The sequence below is a fragment of the Athene cunicularia genome (genome assembly GCF_003259725.1).
Source record: "Athene cunicularia isolate RWA chromosome 13 unlocalized genomic scaffold, athCun1 chr13_part1, whole genome shotgun sequence".
Classification (NCBI taxonomy): domain Eukaryota; kingdom Metazoa; phylum Chordata; class Aves; order Strigiformes; family Strigidae; genus Athene; species Athene cunicularia.
Genome location: NW_020799117.1, coordinates 420,036 through 437,137, shown reverse-complemented (window position 1 = coordinate 437,137; position 17,102 = coordinate 420,036). Strand labels below are relative to the sequence as shown.

Below are 17,102 nucleotides of genomic sequence, written 5' to 3'. Positions count from 1 at the left end.
GGGGGGGGGGGGGTCTGGCTCCCGGCATCACTGAGCTGGGCGACAGAGCTCTGAGCTTGTGCTGGACCCTGCTGAGATTTCCACATCCACATTCTCATTGTTTGCCTCATTTAGATGCTGAATTTAAAACTGTTTTGGTTTTTTTTTCCTTTGGTCCCCTCTAGGCTTTAGCCTCGTATAGTTTGTGTAGCGCTGTACAAGGCCCTTGCAGCCAGACGGGTCCTCCATGGCCCTTCCTTAACATAACACAAATGCAGGCAACAGGCCTTTGGTTCCCGTGCACGGAGCAGTGTAGAGGAGCCTGGTCCTGGCCCAAAGTGGCATCTTCCCCGCCGAAAAGCTCCCCGGGTCCCTGCACCCTTCCTGGCTCTGCCGTTCCGCCCCTCCCTGTGGTGGGGGCAGGGTGGTAATTCTTCCGCTTGCTTTCAGATCCAAAAAGTTGATCCAGGAGTCAGATCAGCACCTGAAAGATGTAGAGAAGATATTGCAGAACGACAAGCGGTATCTGGTACTCGACTGCGTGCCGGAGGAGAGGCGCAAGCTCATCGTGTCCTACGTAGATGACCTGGACCGCCGAGGCCCGCCCCCGCCGCCCACCGCCTCCGAGCCCACCAGGCGAACAACAAAATAGTTACGAAATACTCTGAAGCCAAGGGTATCTGTTAAATCAAAAGCTTGCATGAGCCATCTGTCAGGTTTATACATACACATTACCGTGAATATATTGCAAAACCATCTGAGGAGCAGAGGAAGAAGCAGCATTTGTGAACATAAAATGGTCTCTGGGGGGGGGGAAACCAACAACAAAAAACCCACGTAAAGGTATTTATGAATTTCTCTGGGGCATGACTGACAAAGATCGATCGTGTGGGCTGTGTTTGGTAGCTTCAGCGCCGCGAGCAGCGCGGTATCCGTGGGGTGTGGGTGTCTGGAAGCTCTTCTCAGCAGCGTCGCCCACGTGGGTCTGGAGGACGACCTCGCCCGTGGCGTCAGTTGTACTGCGAGTGCGCGCTGGCGCTGACGGGCCCCGGCCCAGGGGACGGCGCTGCCCCCGCGCCGCCTTCGCTTGCTCCTGGCTGAAGACCCATCCTGGAAACAAGGCCCAGGTCTGCTCGCTTCCGCCCTTGTAAATGGAACTAAATCGATGAAAGCCAGAGTTAGAGCTGAGACAGGAGAATTAGGACTGAGACCAAATTAAATTTGTTCACAGGTCTGCTTTGTTCCTTACCCTACCCATGAGTTAGAAGCAAAACCAGGTTGCTCTGCCCAAGTGAAGATTTGTCTAATAGTTTTTACTCAAAGTTGGAAATACTTGGTCAATAACAGTGGTTACTGGAGCAGAACAGGACGGTTGTATAAACACACTTTTATTTACAATAAAGTGATCTTTACATACTTCTGGATTAGACTGTGGATTTCCCCTCTGGGCGATTCTTGTAAACTATACTCCTGTTTTGAATGTTAAACTTGTGTTTCTAAAGTTTAATTTTGAAATGTTGGGATTGTTCAGTTTATGTATTTGAACTACAATAAACCAACCCTTTTTATATATGGATTGTACAGGCCTAATACCAGTTTTTGTTGGATTTTGTTGGACTTTGAATTCACGAGTACAGCATGAAGTCCTGCTGCCCAGACCGATGGCCCTGCCTGGCAGACCCGTGGCCCTGCGCAGTGCTGGATCTCCCTGCGGCCCCCTCAGGTCAGCACACGCACTTGTTTTCTGGTTTAGTTCTTTAGTCTTGTGCTTAAATGAGACGGGCTGGCGCCGTCAAAGTGTTTCCTTCTCTTCTGTCTTTGACATGGATGTCTTCCTTTCAGTTGAGGGGTGAGGAGGGATTGATTCTTCCATGAGAAACCGATTTTTTTTATTTTTTTTTTTTTCAGCAATTACAGTTTGGTGGCCACCCCCTGGGCCTTGCAGCTGAGCCCCAGGGGGGAACGTTGCTCACTGGGAGGGATTTGTACTGCTGGTGGCTGGAACTGGTGCACGTAGGGAGAACGAACCCCCCAGGCTCAGGGCAGGTGTCCCCATTCCCCCCTGGGCAGTGCCGGCAGGAGCGGGGAGGAGGATGGTAGAGGCCAGAACTCCCACCCGGCGGGACGTCCCGCTCCCCCCTGAAGTACAACTGGCTCCCGCCGGGTGCAGCAGGGGAGGGTCGATGCTCACAGACCCGGGGACTCATTCCGGTACTCGGCTGCCGACAGCACAGAGTCCCCTGAGCCCCCCGGCTGTGGGGGAACCCTGCGGGCCCCCTCCACACCCCCCGGCCTGCCCCGGGCCCTCGCGTCCCCTCGGGCAGCCGTGGGGGTGCCCTGAGCAGGACGGGGGGCTGCGGCTCCCTGTGAGGGCAGGGGGTGGATTCACTCCCCCCCGGCTGGGCGCAGCCCTGCAGGAAACCGCGTGGGTTTTACGGCTGTTTTAAAATATGGTTAACTTGTTCATTAAATGAATAAGATGGCTATTAATTTTAATTTATCTTGTTTATGGAGACCAGATGTTCATTAACATTTATTTATCTGCTTATTCTGTGGATAAAGCAATTATCCACCCCCACGGTGGGTTGCAGCTGCAGCCGGTGCTGCTGGGGGACGCGCGGGCGAGGCAGGACAGCGGAGCTGGTGTCCCCCCCACGGCGCCTCGGGCAGGGTCCCCTCTGCCCCAGCCCCCGGGGCAGCCGTGGGGGCCTCCTCCAGAGAGGCGGTTGGGTATCGGCGTGCCCAGGGCTTTTCTAGCACCTTCTCTGCTGCGGCCCAGCACCTGCCCTGGCCGGGCCCTGCTGTGGCTTGAGTGCTCGCCACGGGCTGCCACGGCAGGAGGTAAATCTCTGTGAGTTTAGGAATGGGAGAGAGGCCCCAGTTTTTAAAAGCTGGACTCGATTCTGGGGTAAGGAGCTGCGTTCTGCACACAGCTCCTTTTCCACAGAGGTGTGAAGACAAACGTGGGTGTTTTAAAGGTCAGAAGCCGGGCTGGAAACACTCACAGTGCTGCCCCAGCCGCCCCCCTTGGCCCCACGCTGTGCACCGGGGAATAACCCCGGGCTTGAAGCTGTGCACATTGTAGTAGATTAAGGTCACACAGTTAATGTGAAGGTAAATGAGTGTCTGTTTGAATAACATTTCCTTGACAGTATAATCCATGCCCTGCAGCTTCTAATGAGGGGTGACTGTTTAAATTCATCACCAAGAACAGCAGAGAATCGGTACATGGACTGCAGAGGAACTGGCAGCTCGTTTTAACACTTTACCCAATAATGAGATTTGTCTTGCTGGAGAAGGTGAGCGGGTGGACACGGCCGGTGGTTTACTACCAGCACCAGCCCTCCACGCTTCACCCCCGGCACAGCAGCAGGGCTGGTGCGTCGGGGATCGCACCCTGCACAGCTCAGGGCAGACGGACGGCGACAGCCCCTGCCTGGGGGAGCTGCTCTGCGCCGGATCCCGCTTTGGGGGCGTCCTGAAGCCAACTCGGCTCTCAGCCATGGCTTCAAATGGAAAATAAAGCTGGTGCTTCCCCAGCAGCTGCTGTTCCACGGGCAGTGGAGAGTTGAGGCACAGCTCGTACCTGCAGCGGGGAGTTGCCCACCCTGTGCCGGAGCAGGAGGGAGTGAGGAGCCCCGGGCGCCTCCCCAGCGCGAGGGGGAAGGGTCAGTGAAGCCGCCAGGAGGGTGCCCGAATCAGTGAATTGTCTGTGCGTGTACTGTCCAGCCTGTGTGTGGAGCTAAGGCTGTGTTTGGGTTCTGTGAGATGCGGTGTTTGATCAGGCTGCCAAGGGTGTGAGGGTCAACACTCTACCCCAAGCAGCTGCTTTATGGGCATGAACATCCCCATGCACTTGCCCGTGCTCCTGTCCCACACGGGCTGTGCAAAGGAGCATCCAGCAGCCGTTAGCCCGTGGCTCCAGCTTGTGCCAGAGACACCCAAGTGCTCCTTGGCCGAGCCAGGCGCTGGGGCCGGGTGGAGTTCTGACGGGGGCTGACTCACTCCCCAGACCCTGTCACCAAAGTGAAGGGTCCAGCAGCTCCATTTTCCAGAGGCCGGGCTGTGGGGTAAGAGTAACGGCCCTTGTCACTCCACGCAGCCCCGTTACTGGAGTTATTTAGTGCTGAGGCTGGGCTGTGGGGCGACAGGCTGGGCTGTGAGAATGTTCTTCCCTGCATGGCCGAGCAGGTCATCGATCGCGGGCTGTCGGCCGGCCCCGAGGGCGCCATGTGCACTGGGCAGCGTCACACACGTGGCACCAAACAACGCTGCTGGCACAGCACGTGCTGCCCTGCCAGGCAGCACCCCCCCAGCACCCCAACCCCCCCCAGCTGCTCGAAGCGCTGGGGATTGCAGCGGGGACCAGCTGAGGCACCGTGTGACATTTCCTCAGCCCCACCATGGCCCCTGCCCCCAGGGACTCGCCCTCCCCACGGTGCACCCGGCTCAGGGGAGGCTGTACTCCCCCCGAATTATCCACTGTCCTGACACAGAATCCCTGGGGTCCCTGGGACCACCCCTGCCCTCCCTCCTCAGCACAGACCCGGCAGCCAAGCTCTGGGCAGGGACCCTCTGGGTGCCCCAGCGCTCCCCTTGCCCAGCGCACCCGAGGCACAGCAAGCAGCGACTCCACACAAGGACACGTTTGGGACAACTTTACTTCTGATACCAGAGTGCAGGCTTTCTTTACAGGAACCAAAAAAGAACATTTTTTTTTTTTTTAAAAAAATGGTTCATTTACTCTTGCTATTTTTTTTATACCATTTCGTTTTTAAAAAAAAGTTACGCCTGAAAGCCATCACTTGTAATAAATTTACGAGCCAGTGCACTTTGTTTTTTTTCCCTTGAGGTCACTCCTTGGAAGGCAGCAAGCTCTCCCTGCCCTGGCCCTGCCCCGGCTCCCCCAGCGAGGTCGCCTGTCCAGGGGGGTTCAGCACCCCCAGGCTCCGTCCCAGGGCCAGGGCACCCGCCGCCGCCGCGCAGCTCCTGGTTTCCCGCACAGTCCCTGGAGCAAGCGGCTGCTCGGCCCCTCGCTGGTGAGAAGGGGGAGGCCACGGTGGGACACGCGGGAGCCCGGGAGGTGCCTTGCAGAGAGGCGGCCCAGGAGGGGAAAATGCCCTTGGAGTGGTGGAAATGTCCCTGCACTGCCCCTGCGGAACAGTGGGGCACAGCAGGGTCACCCTCACCGAGCCACTTCTGAAGTGACAGTGCTGAATTTTTTAATTGAATGTATTTATTCATTTGCTTTTTGTTGCAGGAGCAGGTTTCAGATTGACTGAAAATTCAGTAGTTCTGTTGTTTTTATTGAACAGTTGCTCAAGTGAAAGAGGGACCTGAACACTCTTTAGAGTAGAAAGGGGCAGCCTTGCCATGCAAAGAGGAAGAGTTATTGTTTTTATTATTATTATTATTGTCATTATTATTATAATAATGTAGGACCACAGACAGCCTCTCTCTGAAGCAGTCAGGTGCTAACAGCAATATATGGTTGGATTCTTTTTTAGAAGGTCATAAATTAGCAACTTATACTTTATCTTTAAAAAAATTGAATGAATAAATAAATAAATTAATTTAAAAAGAAAGAGAGGGAAAGTCACAACATGCAAGAGCTTACAACAGAACAAGTAAAAATGACCAAAGCAAAGACAAGAAATGCAGAAGAGAAGCCCAGGTTCAATTTGGTTTGCAATCAATGCAGTTTGGAAGCATCATTTATAAAGGTATTTCATATACCAAAAAAAGGCACCACAGTATCTACAAAGCCAAATCCTCAGGAGAGTTTCTGTGGGGCGGGGGGGAAGGCAGCAGCCTGGCTAGAGCAGACACGTCCCGGCGCGCAGCAGATCCCCCCCCCTTTAAGCTTGTCCTTTTCCTTTGCAAATCTGAACTTTTCCATTTTACGTTTGGTTTTGCTGTCTCTGTTGGTAAAAACACAAAATAATAATAGTAAAAAGAGAAATGTGAAAAATGGCAAAGGGGACGATGTTCTGATCTTGCAGCGTACCAGGTGGGGAGTTTCTAGGGTCGGAGCGGGATGCTGTGCCCGGTGCTGGTGCCCCGCAGCCGCCAGCCCCCGCCCCACGCTCGTCCTTTGGCCGCAGCCCTCCGGGGGCACCAGCCCAAAGCCAAACGCCGCCCCCGCTGCCCCACAGCTCTCAGCGCATAAATAAAGAGAAATCTGTGGTCTCTGGGGCGCCCCCCTGCCCCGGGGGTACGGGGGTGCTCGCCTCCGCGCAGCTGCTATCTGCAGAGCAGTAACTGAACACAGGAATAGGAAGGAAGAGGAAAAAAAAAAAAGGAAAGAAAAGAAACATTTGAAATCTTGTGTTTACTAGTAATCAGTACATGAGATTCCTAAATAACAACTTGTCCTCCTAGTTAACCTTGTCCTGGAATATATACAGGTTGTTTGTTGCTGCCACGGCAATGATGTTCTCGGAGGGGTGCCAAGCTGTGTGCAGGATCTTTTTGCTAAAGTCCAGACTGTCCACGCTAATCTCGTCTTTCCTCCGCTTGCCACCCACGCAGACCTTGCGCGGCTTGAGGATGGCGCGGGGTTTGCTGTTCTCCCGCGAGGCCTCCAGCGTCACGTCCCGCTTGGTGTTGCGGTCGAACATGCGGAAAAAGTTGTTGTAGGAGCCCGTCATGATGACGCTGCCAGGAGGAAGGAAGGACAACGGGGTCACCACACGGCCCCAGCCCTGCAACACCCTGGCCCCGGGGGCACAATGGGGACACCGGGCACCTCGGAGGCCGTGTCCCACCTTACCCTGGGCATTGCACATGTGGGAGGCAATTCTCTCACAGTGGGAGAACAGGCTTCATGGCAAAGATTTAGCTGCCCTGAACCCAGTGATTTTTCACACCTTTTTAGAGGCAGACTGAATATCCAGAGGCATAACGAGATTTGGATTAGATCTGGAATTTGGGCTTCAGGCCCAGCTGTGCCTCATCAGCTGGCTCTGATGGTTCAGAGAAAAGGTGGGGCAATCCTGCCAGGTCAATTGGCTGCACCTGCCTGCTGCCACCTGGCTCGACGTGGCACACCTGTGGATAGTTGTCAGCCCCAGATTGTGGCAATCTGGAGCCAAACGCATCACCACCCTCCCCCAGGTGTGGGAGAAATGGGGGCAGAAACTGAACCTGTCCAGGAGGGCCCCGGGACCCCACTGGCCTCCCTCAGCAGCTCCTGGGTGCAGAGGTGGGGTTTGGGTGATCCCTGGTGCACCCACAACTACTCCCCAGACCCCGAAAGCCGGGACAGGGCTGGCACGGGGGGTGGAGGGGGTGGGTGCCCCCAGGCCACCCCAGAGCGAGACCCTGGAGCTGCACCGCTCACCTGTCAGACCCGTTCCAGACGCACTCGAACTTGTCGAAGATGCAGTCGTTCTCGTAGAGCGAGCAGAGCTTGCTCCGCAGGTAGTCGTGAACCTGCCCGCAGGGAGGGATGGGTGTGAGGGCCGAGGCCCCAGCTGGCACCGCCCAGCAGCCGGCAAACGCCAGCCCGGTGCTCGCCAGGTCCTCCAGCCCCGTGGCCGAGCCGTCAGCACTGGGCACGGCCTGACATGGTGTGGCCTGGACCGCAGCCACCCCCCCACTGTAGGGAGCAGCACCAGCACCGCTTCGCAAACGGCTTGGGCAGCGCCAGGCACGGGGCCACCAGCACCCGAGCTTCCCCTCCTCACCCACACCCAGCCTGGGGATGCGGCTTCCACCTCTCCAGCCCCTCGAGCCCATGTTTAACATCTCTGTGTTCATGTTCCATGATTTCATGGCACAATGCTGCCATCCGTGGGGCTTGTACCCACGCGGCTGGGCAGGAGCACCGCGGGTGCCCAACCGCTGCCGGGGCCTGGCCGTGCCGCGCTCACCTGGTAGGTCTCGATGGGCCGGTTCTCCATGTTCAGGTCCCAGACCTTGACAGTGAGATAGTCCCGGGTCATGATATACCTCCCACTGTGGCTGAATTTGACATCGGAGATTGAGGAGATGATCTCAGAAAAAAACGACCGGTTACTTGGGTCTTCGGGCTCTTCGAAAACTGCAGAAGAGGAAAGGCCAAGCCCCGGCATCAGCCAAGGCAGGAGCTCCCTGTCCCCAGGCCAGGACCTGCCATCCCGCCCCGGCACCGCTCCGACTCGGCGTGGAGCCCCACAGACGGCACCGAGCCGGGGCAGCCACCGCCTGTCCCAAACGCCCTCCGGCCCCGCTCCACCAGCACCCCCGTCCCCACGGGACCTCACCACTGGCCCAGACCAGACAAATGTCTGTATTTTAAGGACTTTGCTTGGCACAACTGAAGCTCCTTCATTGTTAATGCATGCAATAAGCAAGCAGGATCACTGGAGACCGATCCATCACCAGCACCACAGAGCCCGGAAGATTTAGAGCCTTGCATGGCACTGCTGCTCCCCAGAAATCAATGTGCAGTGTCAATGTAAATATTTTATAGCCACTGCAACCTACAGACTTAATCTGATCAGTCTGTGAATAAATCAGAGTTTGAAGGAGATGAAGTTCCAAATTAAATGTATTTACAATTTTGATTTCAAAGCAACATCAGCTGGGCAAGTCTGGCTTTAAAAAAAAAAACCATCACAGAGAGAGGCTGCGGGCGCGGGGACGTCCGTCTGTCTCCCTGTTCCCGCAGACAGCTCTCTGGCGCGGCGGTGAAGGATGCCACAGGCTAACAGCAGCTCACACCGCTTTGCTTCTCTAATGGAGAAAAATCCAGTCGCCACCTGGGTCTGTCTGACCCTCGTCCCCAGCGCTGAGGCTCCGCCACGGTGGCCTCTGGCTCCGAGGCACCGGTGGCCGTGGCCGTACGGCGGCAGCGTGCCCTGCGCTCGCCCGGGTTTATCGTCCCCGCGCTGAGCCCTGCGGTACCAACACCTGAACTCCTGAGTACAGCGGGGAAAACCCCTGAAGTGCCGCTATAAATGATCTCCCTACAAATCAGAAACAGCATCGCCCACAGCAGGACCCAGCTCTGGGTCCTTTCATCACCAGCAGGAAATCTGATGGCACGCCAGGTTTTTTTTTTAAATAAGAAAAGCGACAGCAAGGAGCGGCCGGAAGATCTGAGCGGGCTGCGGAGAGCAGCTGACGCCAGGACTCATCTCGCTGCACCACGGCGGGTTTGCTCCCTCCGGGGCCGCAGCTCCCTTCCGTCCCGGTGTAGGGGAGCCTGGCCACGCCTGGACGGGTTCAGTTCCAGAACAGGGGCAAGAGGAAACTGTTGCTGATACTGCAGAAGTAGAAATGTTAAATTGCAGCTCAACTACCCAAGAGGAAAGGCCTCAGAGAGCGAACCCCAGGGCAGCGGCACGGCTGGGGAAGGGATCCCCGACCCTGGGACCGAGCGCAGGCCCCGGCAGCGTTCCCGTCTGCTCTGCTCCTCGGCCAGCCCCCGGCCGGGCTCTTGTGCCGGGGGGAGCTGGCACCCAGGAGGGGCTGCAGCCATGCCCAGGACGGGGCTGGGGCAAGCGGGAGAGCACGGGGGCCCCGGGCAGCTCCTCTGTGCCGAGGAACTCGAGCACTGGGCGCAGCGTGGGATCCGGCCGCACACAGCAGAGTCCAGGGCGGGATCCAGTCCCGGCCCCGGCCGGCGCGGAGGAGCCGTCGACCTTTCAGACTTCGGAGCAGGTTGCTGTGGGTTAACTGCCCCTTCCCTGCGCTGGTCACCCACCGTACTGGGGCTCTGACACTGGGAAGCAAAAACCAGACCTACCAACGCCCACAGCCACCGTTCAAACAGCACTTCTGGAGGTGACACCCCCACCCCAAGCTGCTGCCTCCTCGCTCCCAGGAGCTCCCCTCAGCCAGGGGACCCCTCTCCGGGCAGCTTCAAAGCCAACGGGTTTTTCCACTCATCAATAAATTTAACACCAATTCAAGCACTGCCTTTTCTTTCTCACTCCTCATTTAATCATGACAATTAGCAACGCAGACCAGGAAACCCAGCGCAGAGCAGAGCTGCCCTGCACTGCCACCAAACCCCGCCGGGCCACGGCTGCCACCTGTCCCTCCCTGCGCTCAGCGCCACCGCTCAGCCCCAGCACCCGCCCCGTGAGACACCGGCGAGGCACCAGGCCGAAGGGCTGATTTCAGATGAAGACAGGAGAGGGTTGCAAAGGCAAAGAGGTTTCCTGCTTTTCTAAATGAGCTCAGGGTGGCACAAGAGGCTTGTTCTTCACCCCCCGGAGATTCTGCACAACCGACTAGTTAATTCTTAGCTTGAGGTCTTGCCAGGCCTATTATTCCATGCAGCAGGACTTCGTTAGCTCCTGCGAGGGCTCGGAGGAAGATGATTAGTTTCTGGGGTCGACATGACCAGCTCAGCTCTGCTCCAGCTGAAACCTGGGACAATGAGAGCTCAGCTCAGCTCAGCCCAGCTAAGCTCACCTCACCTCACCTCACAGACTCCCAGTGCTGCACAGGCCTGGCTTTGTCTACACAAACAGGGCATCAGATCCCTGTGCTCTACTTAGATAACCTTTCTCCTCTATAAAAGGCTTAGCTGAAAAAATAGGTGAAGAGAACATGCTGTTAGCAGGAACTCGGGAGTGAACGTGTTTTGCCGGAGCCTGGTTTGGCTTTGCAGAGCTGGCACTTTAGCTTCATCCCTGCCTGTGCCAATGGCGTGTGGCAGCCTGGGATACGTGGCTCAGAGCCTCTCCTCTGAGCTGGCCAGGGGTGAGGCCAAGCCTCCCGGGGCGTTTAGCCACGCGTCGAGGTCAGAGAAGTTAATTTAGTCCAAAAGCAGCTGCTTCACTCCTGTGCTCTCCTCTCTTTGGAAAGAGCCAGCTAGCAAAGCCCAGCTTCCCTCTCACCTCTCCTCCTCCTTCTCCCTCTCTCCCTCTTTTGTGCATCCTCAGTTTCAGGCTGCACCAGACCAGTGGCTGTATTAAGTGACTTGTCAGATAAAGGGACTCTGGATCAGTCAGTCCCGTCCTACACGGTCGTTCCTCCTTGCTGAGCTTTTGGGGCGTCCCTGGGACTGGCTGCCAGCAAGTGTGCTGTGGGTTTAGCTGTTTCAGCACAGGTCTGTATTAACCTGTGTGAGACAAACGGGCAGAGCCGTGTCTCTGCCAGGTTCTGGCTGCCTCCTGCCCCCTCGCACACCCCCAGCCTCGGGCAGCACCCCTGGGTCAGGGGGCCAGGGGCCTGCTGGCCCAGGGGCCACATGCCACTCCTGTGTGCAAGGTGGCTGCACCAAAAGCAATGGGGCCACTTGGAGTGTAAGCCCCAGGTGAGGCACCCGACCTCTCCGGATTTCAGCTGAGACTCCAGTTAATCTGGCAATAAATGGGGCCCCCGCAGGCACCTGGAAGCACAGCGGAGCAGCGCTTGCACAGGCAAATGCATTCACCTTCTGCTCCTTCTCTGGCTTCAAATAAAAAGTCAAAACTCCACTGATAAGCACAAAATTAATCACACAATTAATCACTCTGCTAGCACAAGCAGAGAACTGAGCTTTGCTCTGCATTAGAAAAATCAACTCTGCAATCACCCTCATCCCAGAGGTGCAGGAGCCTTGCAACCGCGGGCTATGGGCAGAAATTACTGCTCTGGTGGCAATTTCCCCCACGAACTCGAGCCTCATTCTGCCTATCTGTAGCGAGGCGACAAAACGTGCTCCTCGTCCTCACAGCTGAGGTACGGATCGAGGACGCGCTTTGCAGCGTGCTCCGCGCCGACGCGGGCAGGGCGGGGGAAGCTGCTGTCTGCAGGGCGGCTGGACCCCGCTGTCCCCAGCCCCCAGCACCGTCCCCACGGCCACCAGGCAGCACGGCCGCAGCCGCTCACTCCATCGTGGGGTGCTGGGGCCCCCCCCGGCCCTGACGGGGGCTCTGCCTGGACAGGGGTCACAGCACATGGGCAGGGCCCCCCGGTCCCCGGCGGCGGGATGGAGGGGGTCGGGGAATGCGGCTGGGCAGGGGCTCAGGGGAGCTATTTCTGCTTCCCGGCTGAAGGCTTCTGCGGCTTTGCTCTGGCTGCAGAAGCAGATCCGGGCTGCTCACGGGAAGGATTTCTGAGCACTAATTCTGTTACACAACAAACCCATTTTCCTCTGACATGGAGCAGGCGCTGCCCTCCCCACGCCACCAGCTCCCCCTGCCACCAGCCCCCCAGCCTTGCCCAGGCCCCTCGCTGCGGGGCCACAGCCCCCCACACGCCGCGGTGCCGCGGGGGCTGCACGGCCCTGGGGTGACCCTGCTCCGCGGGGACGGGCCTCTCCTCCGGGCCGACAGCAGGGCGATGCAGTCTGGCTGGGCTTCCTCGCGGGGCCCCTCCACAGGCAGCAGTGCTGGCCCAAATGACGGCGGGGATCATTTCAGAGAGGCATCTGCAATATCGGAGGGTAAAACCTGTGGCTGTGGGTTACCTCAGCAAAGCAGCTCTGTGTGCTTCTTATTTCTAACTAAAGCTGAAACTGTTTTCAGCCAAGAATAACATTTGGTAGCGTTGCTGTAAGGCAGTCAGCAGGATAAAGACAAGAAGGCAAAGGCTCCCCATTGGGAAACGGGCAGTACTCAGAGCCTCTTGTTTCAGGAGCTCGGTACGTGCAGCCACAGGTGGCTCCTTAAAATAAAAAAGGAAAGCCCAACACCTTTGGCTATGAGGAAATCACCAGTGTCTTTCCTTGCTTTCCCACAGGCTCTCCAAACAGGATTACTTTTGCCGGCGTTACCAGCTGCTCCAGGAAACCCAACCTCCCCACTGGCTTCCCACGCTGCTTCGGACACCCCCCACTTTTGTGGTGCCTGCTGTGCCCGGGCAGGCTCCCCCGCCGGGCCACGGCCCTCTCAGCGCGGCGGCCGCGCCTCTCCTCCGGCCGGCGGGCGTTCCGTGTGGAAGCAGATGGCTCTGAGGCCAGCTACGAGGCTGGAGGTAACAGGCATTGTGTCACAGATTGCAGGAGCCTCAAATAAAATGGGCAAACAAAAGTTAATAAGTAGAAGCTGGCCCTGAGAAGCAAACTGCATCTATCTAAATAAACATGACTGGGATGTGCAGCGCTACCTTCTGCATTTTTATTAAATATTGACAGTTATTAAATGTCTCCGTTGGAGGATTCGCCTCCAAAAGCCAATGTTGCTTTTCATTTTGAACTTTGATGGACTGTCTCAATTTCAACTCACACATCTGCTGAACTGCAATTGACTGAGGCTGATGCTTCTGAGGGACGGAGGGAAATCAATAAGGAAATGTCACGGGAGAGGTCAAACCAAGCCGGGATTCACCGCTGGCTGGGGCACTCGCCGAGGGCTGGAGGGACGCGGCAGTGCCCAGACAAAGGGAAATGCTGGGGGGGGGCTCCTGTCACTGGAGTGTCAGGAAAATGAATTTTGTTTGCTCCTTAATTGTATTCTGATTCTCAGCTGGGAGCCGCACTGTAGGACTGCGAGACGCGGTCGGGAAATGCAAGAATAGAAAGGTGTGTTTTGGGAAAACTGACACTTGACACTTCTGTATCTCCTGCCAGCGATGTCAGCTTTCCCCTCCACCCACTACCCTAGTTCAAAAACAGGTATTGGACTGCGACGGCAGCTCAAAAGCCCAGAAGCATTAGCTGGTGTGTAATTCCCTGTCACCTCTAGGAAAGCTCAGCCTGGAGCACAGCCGGGTGTCTCTGCACGTAGATTATTAGCATGGGGCTCCAGGAAGTTGCACCTGGTCTGTGCATCTTGTTCTCGTAACATTATCACACTTTGAATACCAAAAATCTCCTTCACTTCCCACAGGACATTGGCAATTTTCTGAAGGAAACTCAAGAACAGGAGGCACAGGGGTGTAGCTGTCCAGTCACACAGCATAGCAGCCCGTGTTTCTGCTCAGAGGCAGATGCCAAACTCCTTTGGGTCTGTCCCACCTCTGTGTCTCATCCACAGCACTGAGCTCAGCACGGAGCTGCCCCCCAGGAACTGCTGGGGCACCAACAACAGCGACAGGGATGCGCCAGCCCACCCCTAACCGCCACAGCTGTTCATGCCACCAGTTTACCAGCAGCTGCTCATAAAGAGAATATTTCCTGCCGGGCCCAGGCTCAGTAGGAGCCACGCTCAGCTGGCTGCCTCGGCACCAGCTCACTGTCGCATCAGCCCGGGGAGGACCCAGGACAAGCTCCCTGCCTGCCCACCTTACTCCAAACATTGTGGGGGCTTTTCTGCATGTCCTGACCCCCCCGGAGTCAACTGGAGCTGGCAACAGGACACGGGGCTGTTTGGACAAACAGCCTCAACAAACACAGCACTGTCTCTGGCACTGACAGCTCTGCACACGCTGGGCACCGACATCCCAGGGACCCCTCGGACCTGCTGCCGCCGAAACACCACACTTGGGGGTTTTTAACAGGCTCCCCCAAGGGTGTGTGGCCGGGGCCCAGGGGAAGCTGCTCTGCTTGGGGACAGGCAGGGCTGAGGGCACGTAGCCACGGGAACACCCAGGGGCACGCATGACCCCAGCCCTGCACACCCCGAGGGAGGATGGGGAGAGCTGGTGGGACAGACCTGAGCCCAGGTCGGGCTCCACGCTCCCGTTTTTGGGCTCTTTTAAGCCAAAGGGGGCCCCGTCCCGCTGGCGGGGCTGTACTCACACTTGGCGTGGCGGTCGCAGAGGGCAGAGGTGCGCATGTCGCACAGGCGGATGGTCCCTTTGCTGCTGCTGTAGACGAAGGTGTTGCAGTGGTGCGGGTGAAACTCGGCAGCCGTGATCACCTCCGTCAGCTCCTCCATGTTGGCCGGTTTGATGTCCACGATGTCTGGCGGGGCGAGTCAAGGAGCCCCACGGAGCCCGGCCCAGACCCGCTGCCCTCCCGCTGCTGTCTCTGGACACCTCGGCTTCCCCTCGCCCCGTGCAAACTGGGGCTTTGATGGGTTAAAAATGCTGGGTTGAAAACCGGGCTGCAGACCCTGTCCCCAGGCCTCACAGATGGTGCCAGGGCCCGCACAGCCCCAGAGAGCATCCCAGTGCTGCAGGGGACGGCTCACAAGTGTCTGTCCCAGCCTGACACCGAGCCAACAGTCACCGGTGGAGGCGGCTTCAGATGTTACAGTGCAGACACCCAGCACAGGACGATTTCCCCACTGACCAGAGGGCGAAAAAGAAACAGCACCTTTCCTCACAACCTGGAAAGCAAATTAAGATCCTGCTGTTTCTAGCAAGACAGGAATTAAAAAAAAGAAGAAAAGATGATGATGACTAGATGAATTTCTCACCCACGTGGAGTGTTCTACAGCAGCAATTGCTCTCGCAGAAGCAGCTGCTGCAGCTCACAGCCGCCGAGCGGAACCTGGAGCCTGGTGGAAGCCAGCCCCGCACCCAGCGCCCGGCCCCGCGGGGCAGCGATCGCCCCCCAAGGCGCCGCAGCCGGAGCGTGCGGGTGTTGGTGAGGCACAGCCAGCCTGCATCGAGGAGCAGTCCAGGGTCACACTGTGTCCCGCATCCTGCGCCGACCCGCTTCTGACCTACAGGGACAGCCCCCACGCTTTGCTCAGCAGGGTTTCAAACCCCATCACACTGTGCAGTGGCTGGTGACAGGCACAAAACCAAGAAACCCCAACCCACAGACAGCACTGCCTCTTCCCAGCTGGCAGGCAGGGGCTGGATTTGGGTTTTATTGACAAAACGGTGACGCGCTCCTCACCTCCCTGGGCAGGCGGGCGGTGCAGCCTCCTCTCCCTTCCTGCCACCTGGCCCCTGCAGAGAGCCCAGAGGGGCTGGTCTCGTGCTCAGCCAAAGTGGGGACACCTCTGGGAGGGGCTCCAAGGTGCTGGGCAGAGGGGTGACACCAGCAAGCCAGTGGGATGGGACGTCTGAGGGGACATCTCTCTGGTGGTGATGCTTCTCCATCAATTCTTAGCAAGCGCTTTGGGTGCTGCACTTGCACCTTGGCCAAACTCCCTCGGGACATCTAAACTCCCTGCGGTTTCACCCAAACTGAGTACTGCTCACCTGCTGCCCTGAAAGGCGACACAGGCTGCAGCCCTGCTCAACCGTACCCACTGCGAGCTCCCACCAGCCACACGCTGGGACTGCTGAAATCCGCTCCAGCTGCCTAAATCTGCCACGTGCCCTGGGGGTTTCTCTGTAGGAAGCACTATATAAATATCACCGGTGATTAGTGCCCCGTTGTTATTATTTCTGATGCGGCTGTTACAAGGGTGACTGGCACGACCTCATTTGTTTGACTGTGACTGGCAGCCTGTCACCCTGCTGCAGGGTATAAAGGACACCGCATGATTAATATTTCCTCTCCATCTTCCCCAAGGCAGCTGTCTTCTCCATCACCCGCGGACCCCCCTCCCTCCCTCCTTCCCCTCGCACACCCTGCAGGCAAAATTCAGAAATGTGTCACCCACACCGGGAAGCAGCAGCCTCGGCGATGCCAGCTGAGCCCTGCGCCGCGGCGGGAGCGACTTGGCCACGGCCCAGCGTGCCCACCAGAGATAGCCCGGCACCCCGCCGGCAGCGCGGGTGAGCCAAGAGGGATGTAATGACACATGGGGACCAGAGAACCCTGATGTCCTGCAGCCGGACACATGATTTTGTACTCTCGAGCCCCCCTTGCCAGAGGGTGAAGCTCCTCTACCAAGGAACCACAATCGGGGGACGGGGCCAGGTGGGAGGCTGCGTAAGCCTCAGTCACCATCGCAGCAGACACAGCCTGGCTCCGCTGCCTCCCGCGGCACTGGGCCTCGCAGGTTCCCCCTGCCCCTCACCTTCAGCGGGGACCCGCCGCCCCCATCCAGCTTTCTCCTGCCCCCACTGACACCTCTGTGTGTCTGAGCTCCCAGGGCCCTCACACCCCACTTGCCAGCCAAGGCACCTCCCTCACTGCCGCTCTTGGTCCCGCGGGGCGGCACGCACCAAAGGATACTAAAGCTTTGATTTGTGATTTCAAAGTTCCACAGGTTTATCCTCAGGTCGTCCGCCGACATGTAGGTCTCGTAGTCACTGTTGACGGAGATGGAGTTGATGTGGTAGGTGTGCGCGTTGGCGAACACCCGCCGCGGCGTGGCCTCCACCATCAGGTCCATGGGCCGCAGCACGGGGACCTGCGGGGCGGGGAGCAGAGTGTCAGTGCCCAGGGACGGGCCCCGCTGTCCCACCCGCCC

The 17,102-nt window shown here is 57.7% G+C and overlaps 2 protein-coding genes and 2 long non-coding RNA genes across 11 annotated transcripts in view; 2 read left to right on the top strand and 2 right to left on the bottom strand.

Annotated features, from left to right (window-relative positions):
- The window catches only part of TCERG1 (transcription elongation regulator 1), a 33,015-nt gene extending 31,460 nt beyond the window's left edge, over positions 1-1,555 (top strand). For 5 of the 7 annotated variants that reach the window (XM_026858058.1, XM_026858057.1, XM_026858056.1 and 2 more), the window contains one exon: positions 430-1,555. In XM_026858058.1, coding sequence (XP_026713859.1) covers positions 430-631 — 202 coding nt within the window. In that variant the 3' untranslated portion in view covers positions 632-1,555. The remainder of the gene's footprint in view (positions 1-429) is intronic. The other 2 variants (XR_003399360.1, XM_026858053.1) reach the window with 2 other exon arrangements.
- A 3,067-nt stretch (positions 1,556-4,622) lies between these two features.
- Positions 4,623-17,102, bottom strand: part of PPP2R2B (protein phosphatase 2 regulatory subunit Bbeta) — a 95,895-nt gene continuing 83,415 nt past the window's right edge. For both annotated transcript variants that reach the window (XM_026858358.1, XM_026858359.1), the window contains 5 exons: positions 16,865-17,042; positions 14,582-14,746; positions 7,854-8,023; positions 7,322-7,413; positions 4,623-6,636 (listed from right to left, as the gene is read on the bottom strand). In XM_026858358.1, coding sequence (XP_026714159.1) covers positions 6,357-6,636; positions 7,322-7,413; positions 7,854-8,023; positions 14,582-14,746; positions 16,865-17,042 — 885 coding nt within the window. In that variant the 3' untranslated portion in view covers positions 4,623-6,356. The remainder of the gene's footprint in view (positions 6,637-7,321; positions 7,414-7,853; positions 8,024-14,581; positions 14,747-16,864; positions 17,043-17,102) is intronic.
- The window catches only part of LOC113485289, a 12,649-nt gene continuing 3,576 nt past the window's right edge, over positions 8,030-17,102 (top strand). The window contains exons 1-2 of the long non-coding RNA XR_003399392.1: positions 8,030-9,151; positions 15,700-15,707. This is a non-coding gene — a long non-coding RNA (uncharacterized LOC113485289). The remainder of the gene's footprint in view (positions 9,152-15,699; positions 15,708-17,102) is intronic.
- On the bottom strand, positions 8,296-10,715 carry LOC113485288. The gene is made up of 2 exons (XR_003399391.1): positions 10,397-10,715; positions 8,296-10,366 (listed from the first exon to the last, which is right to left on the bottom strand). It is a non-coding gene; the product is annotated as an uncharacterized LOC113485288 (long non-coding RNA).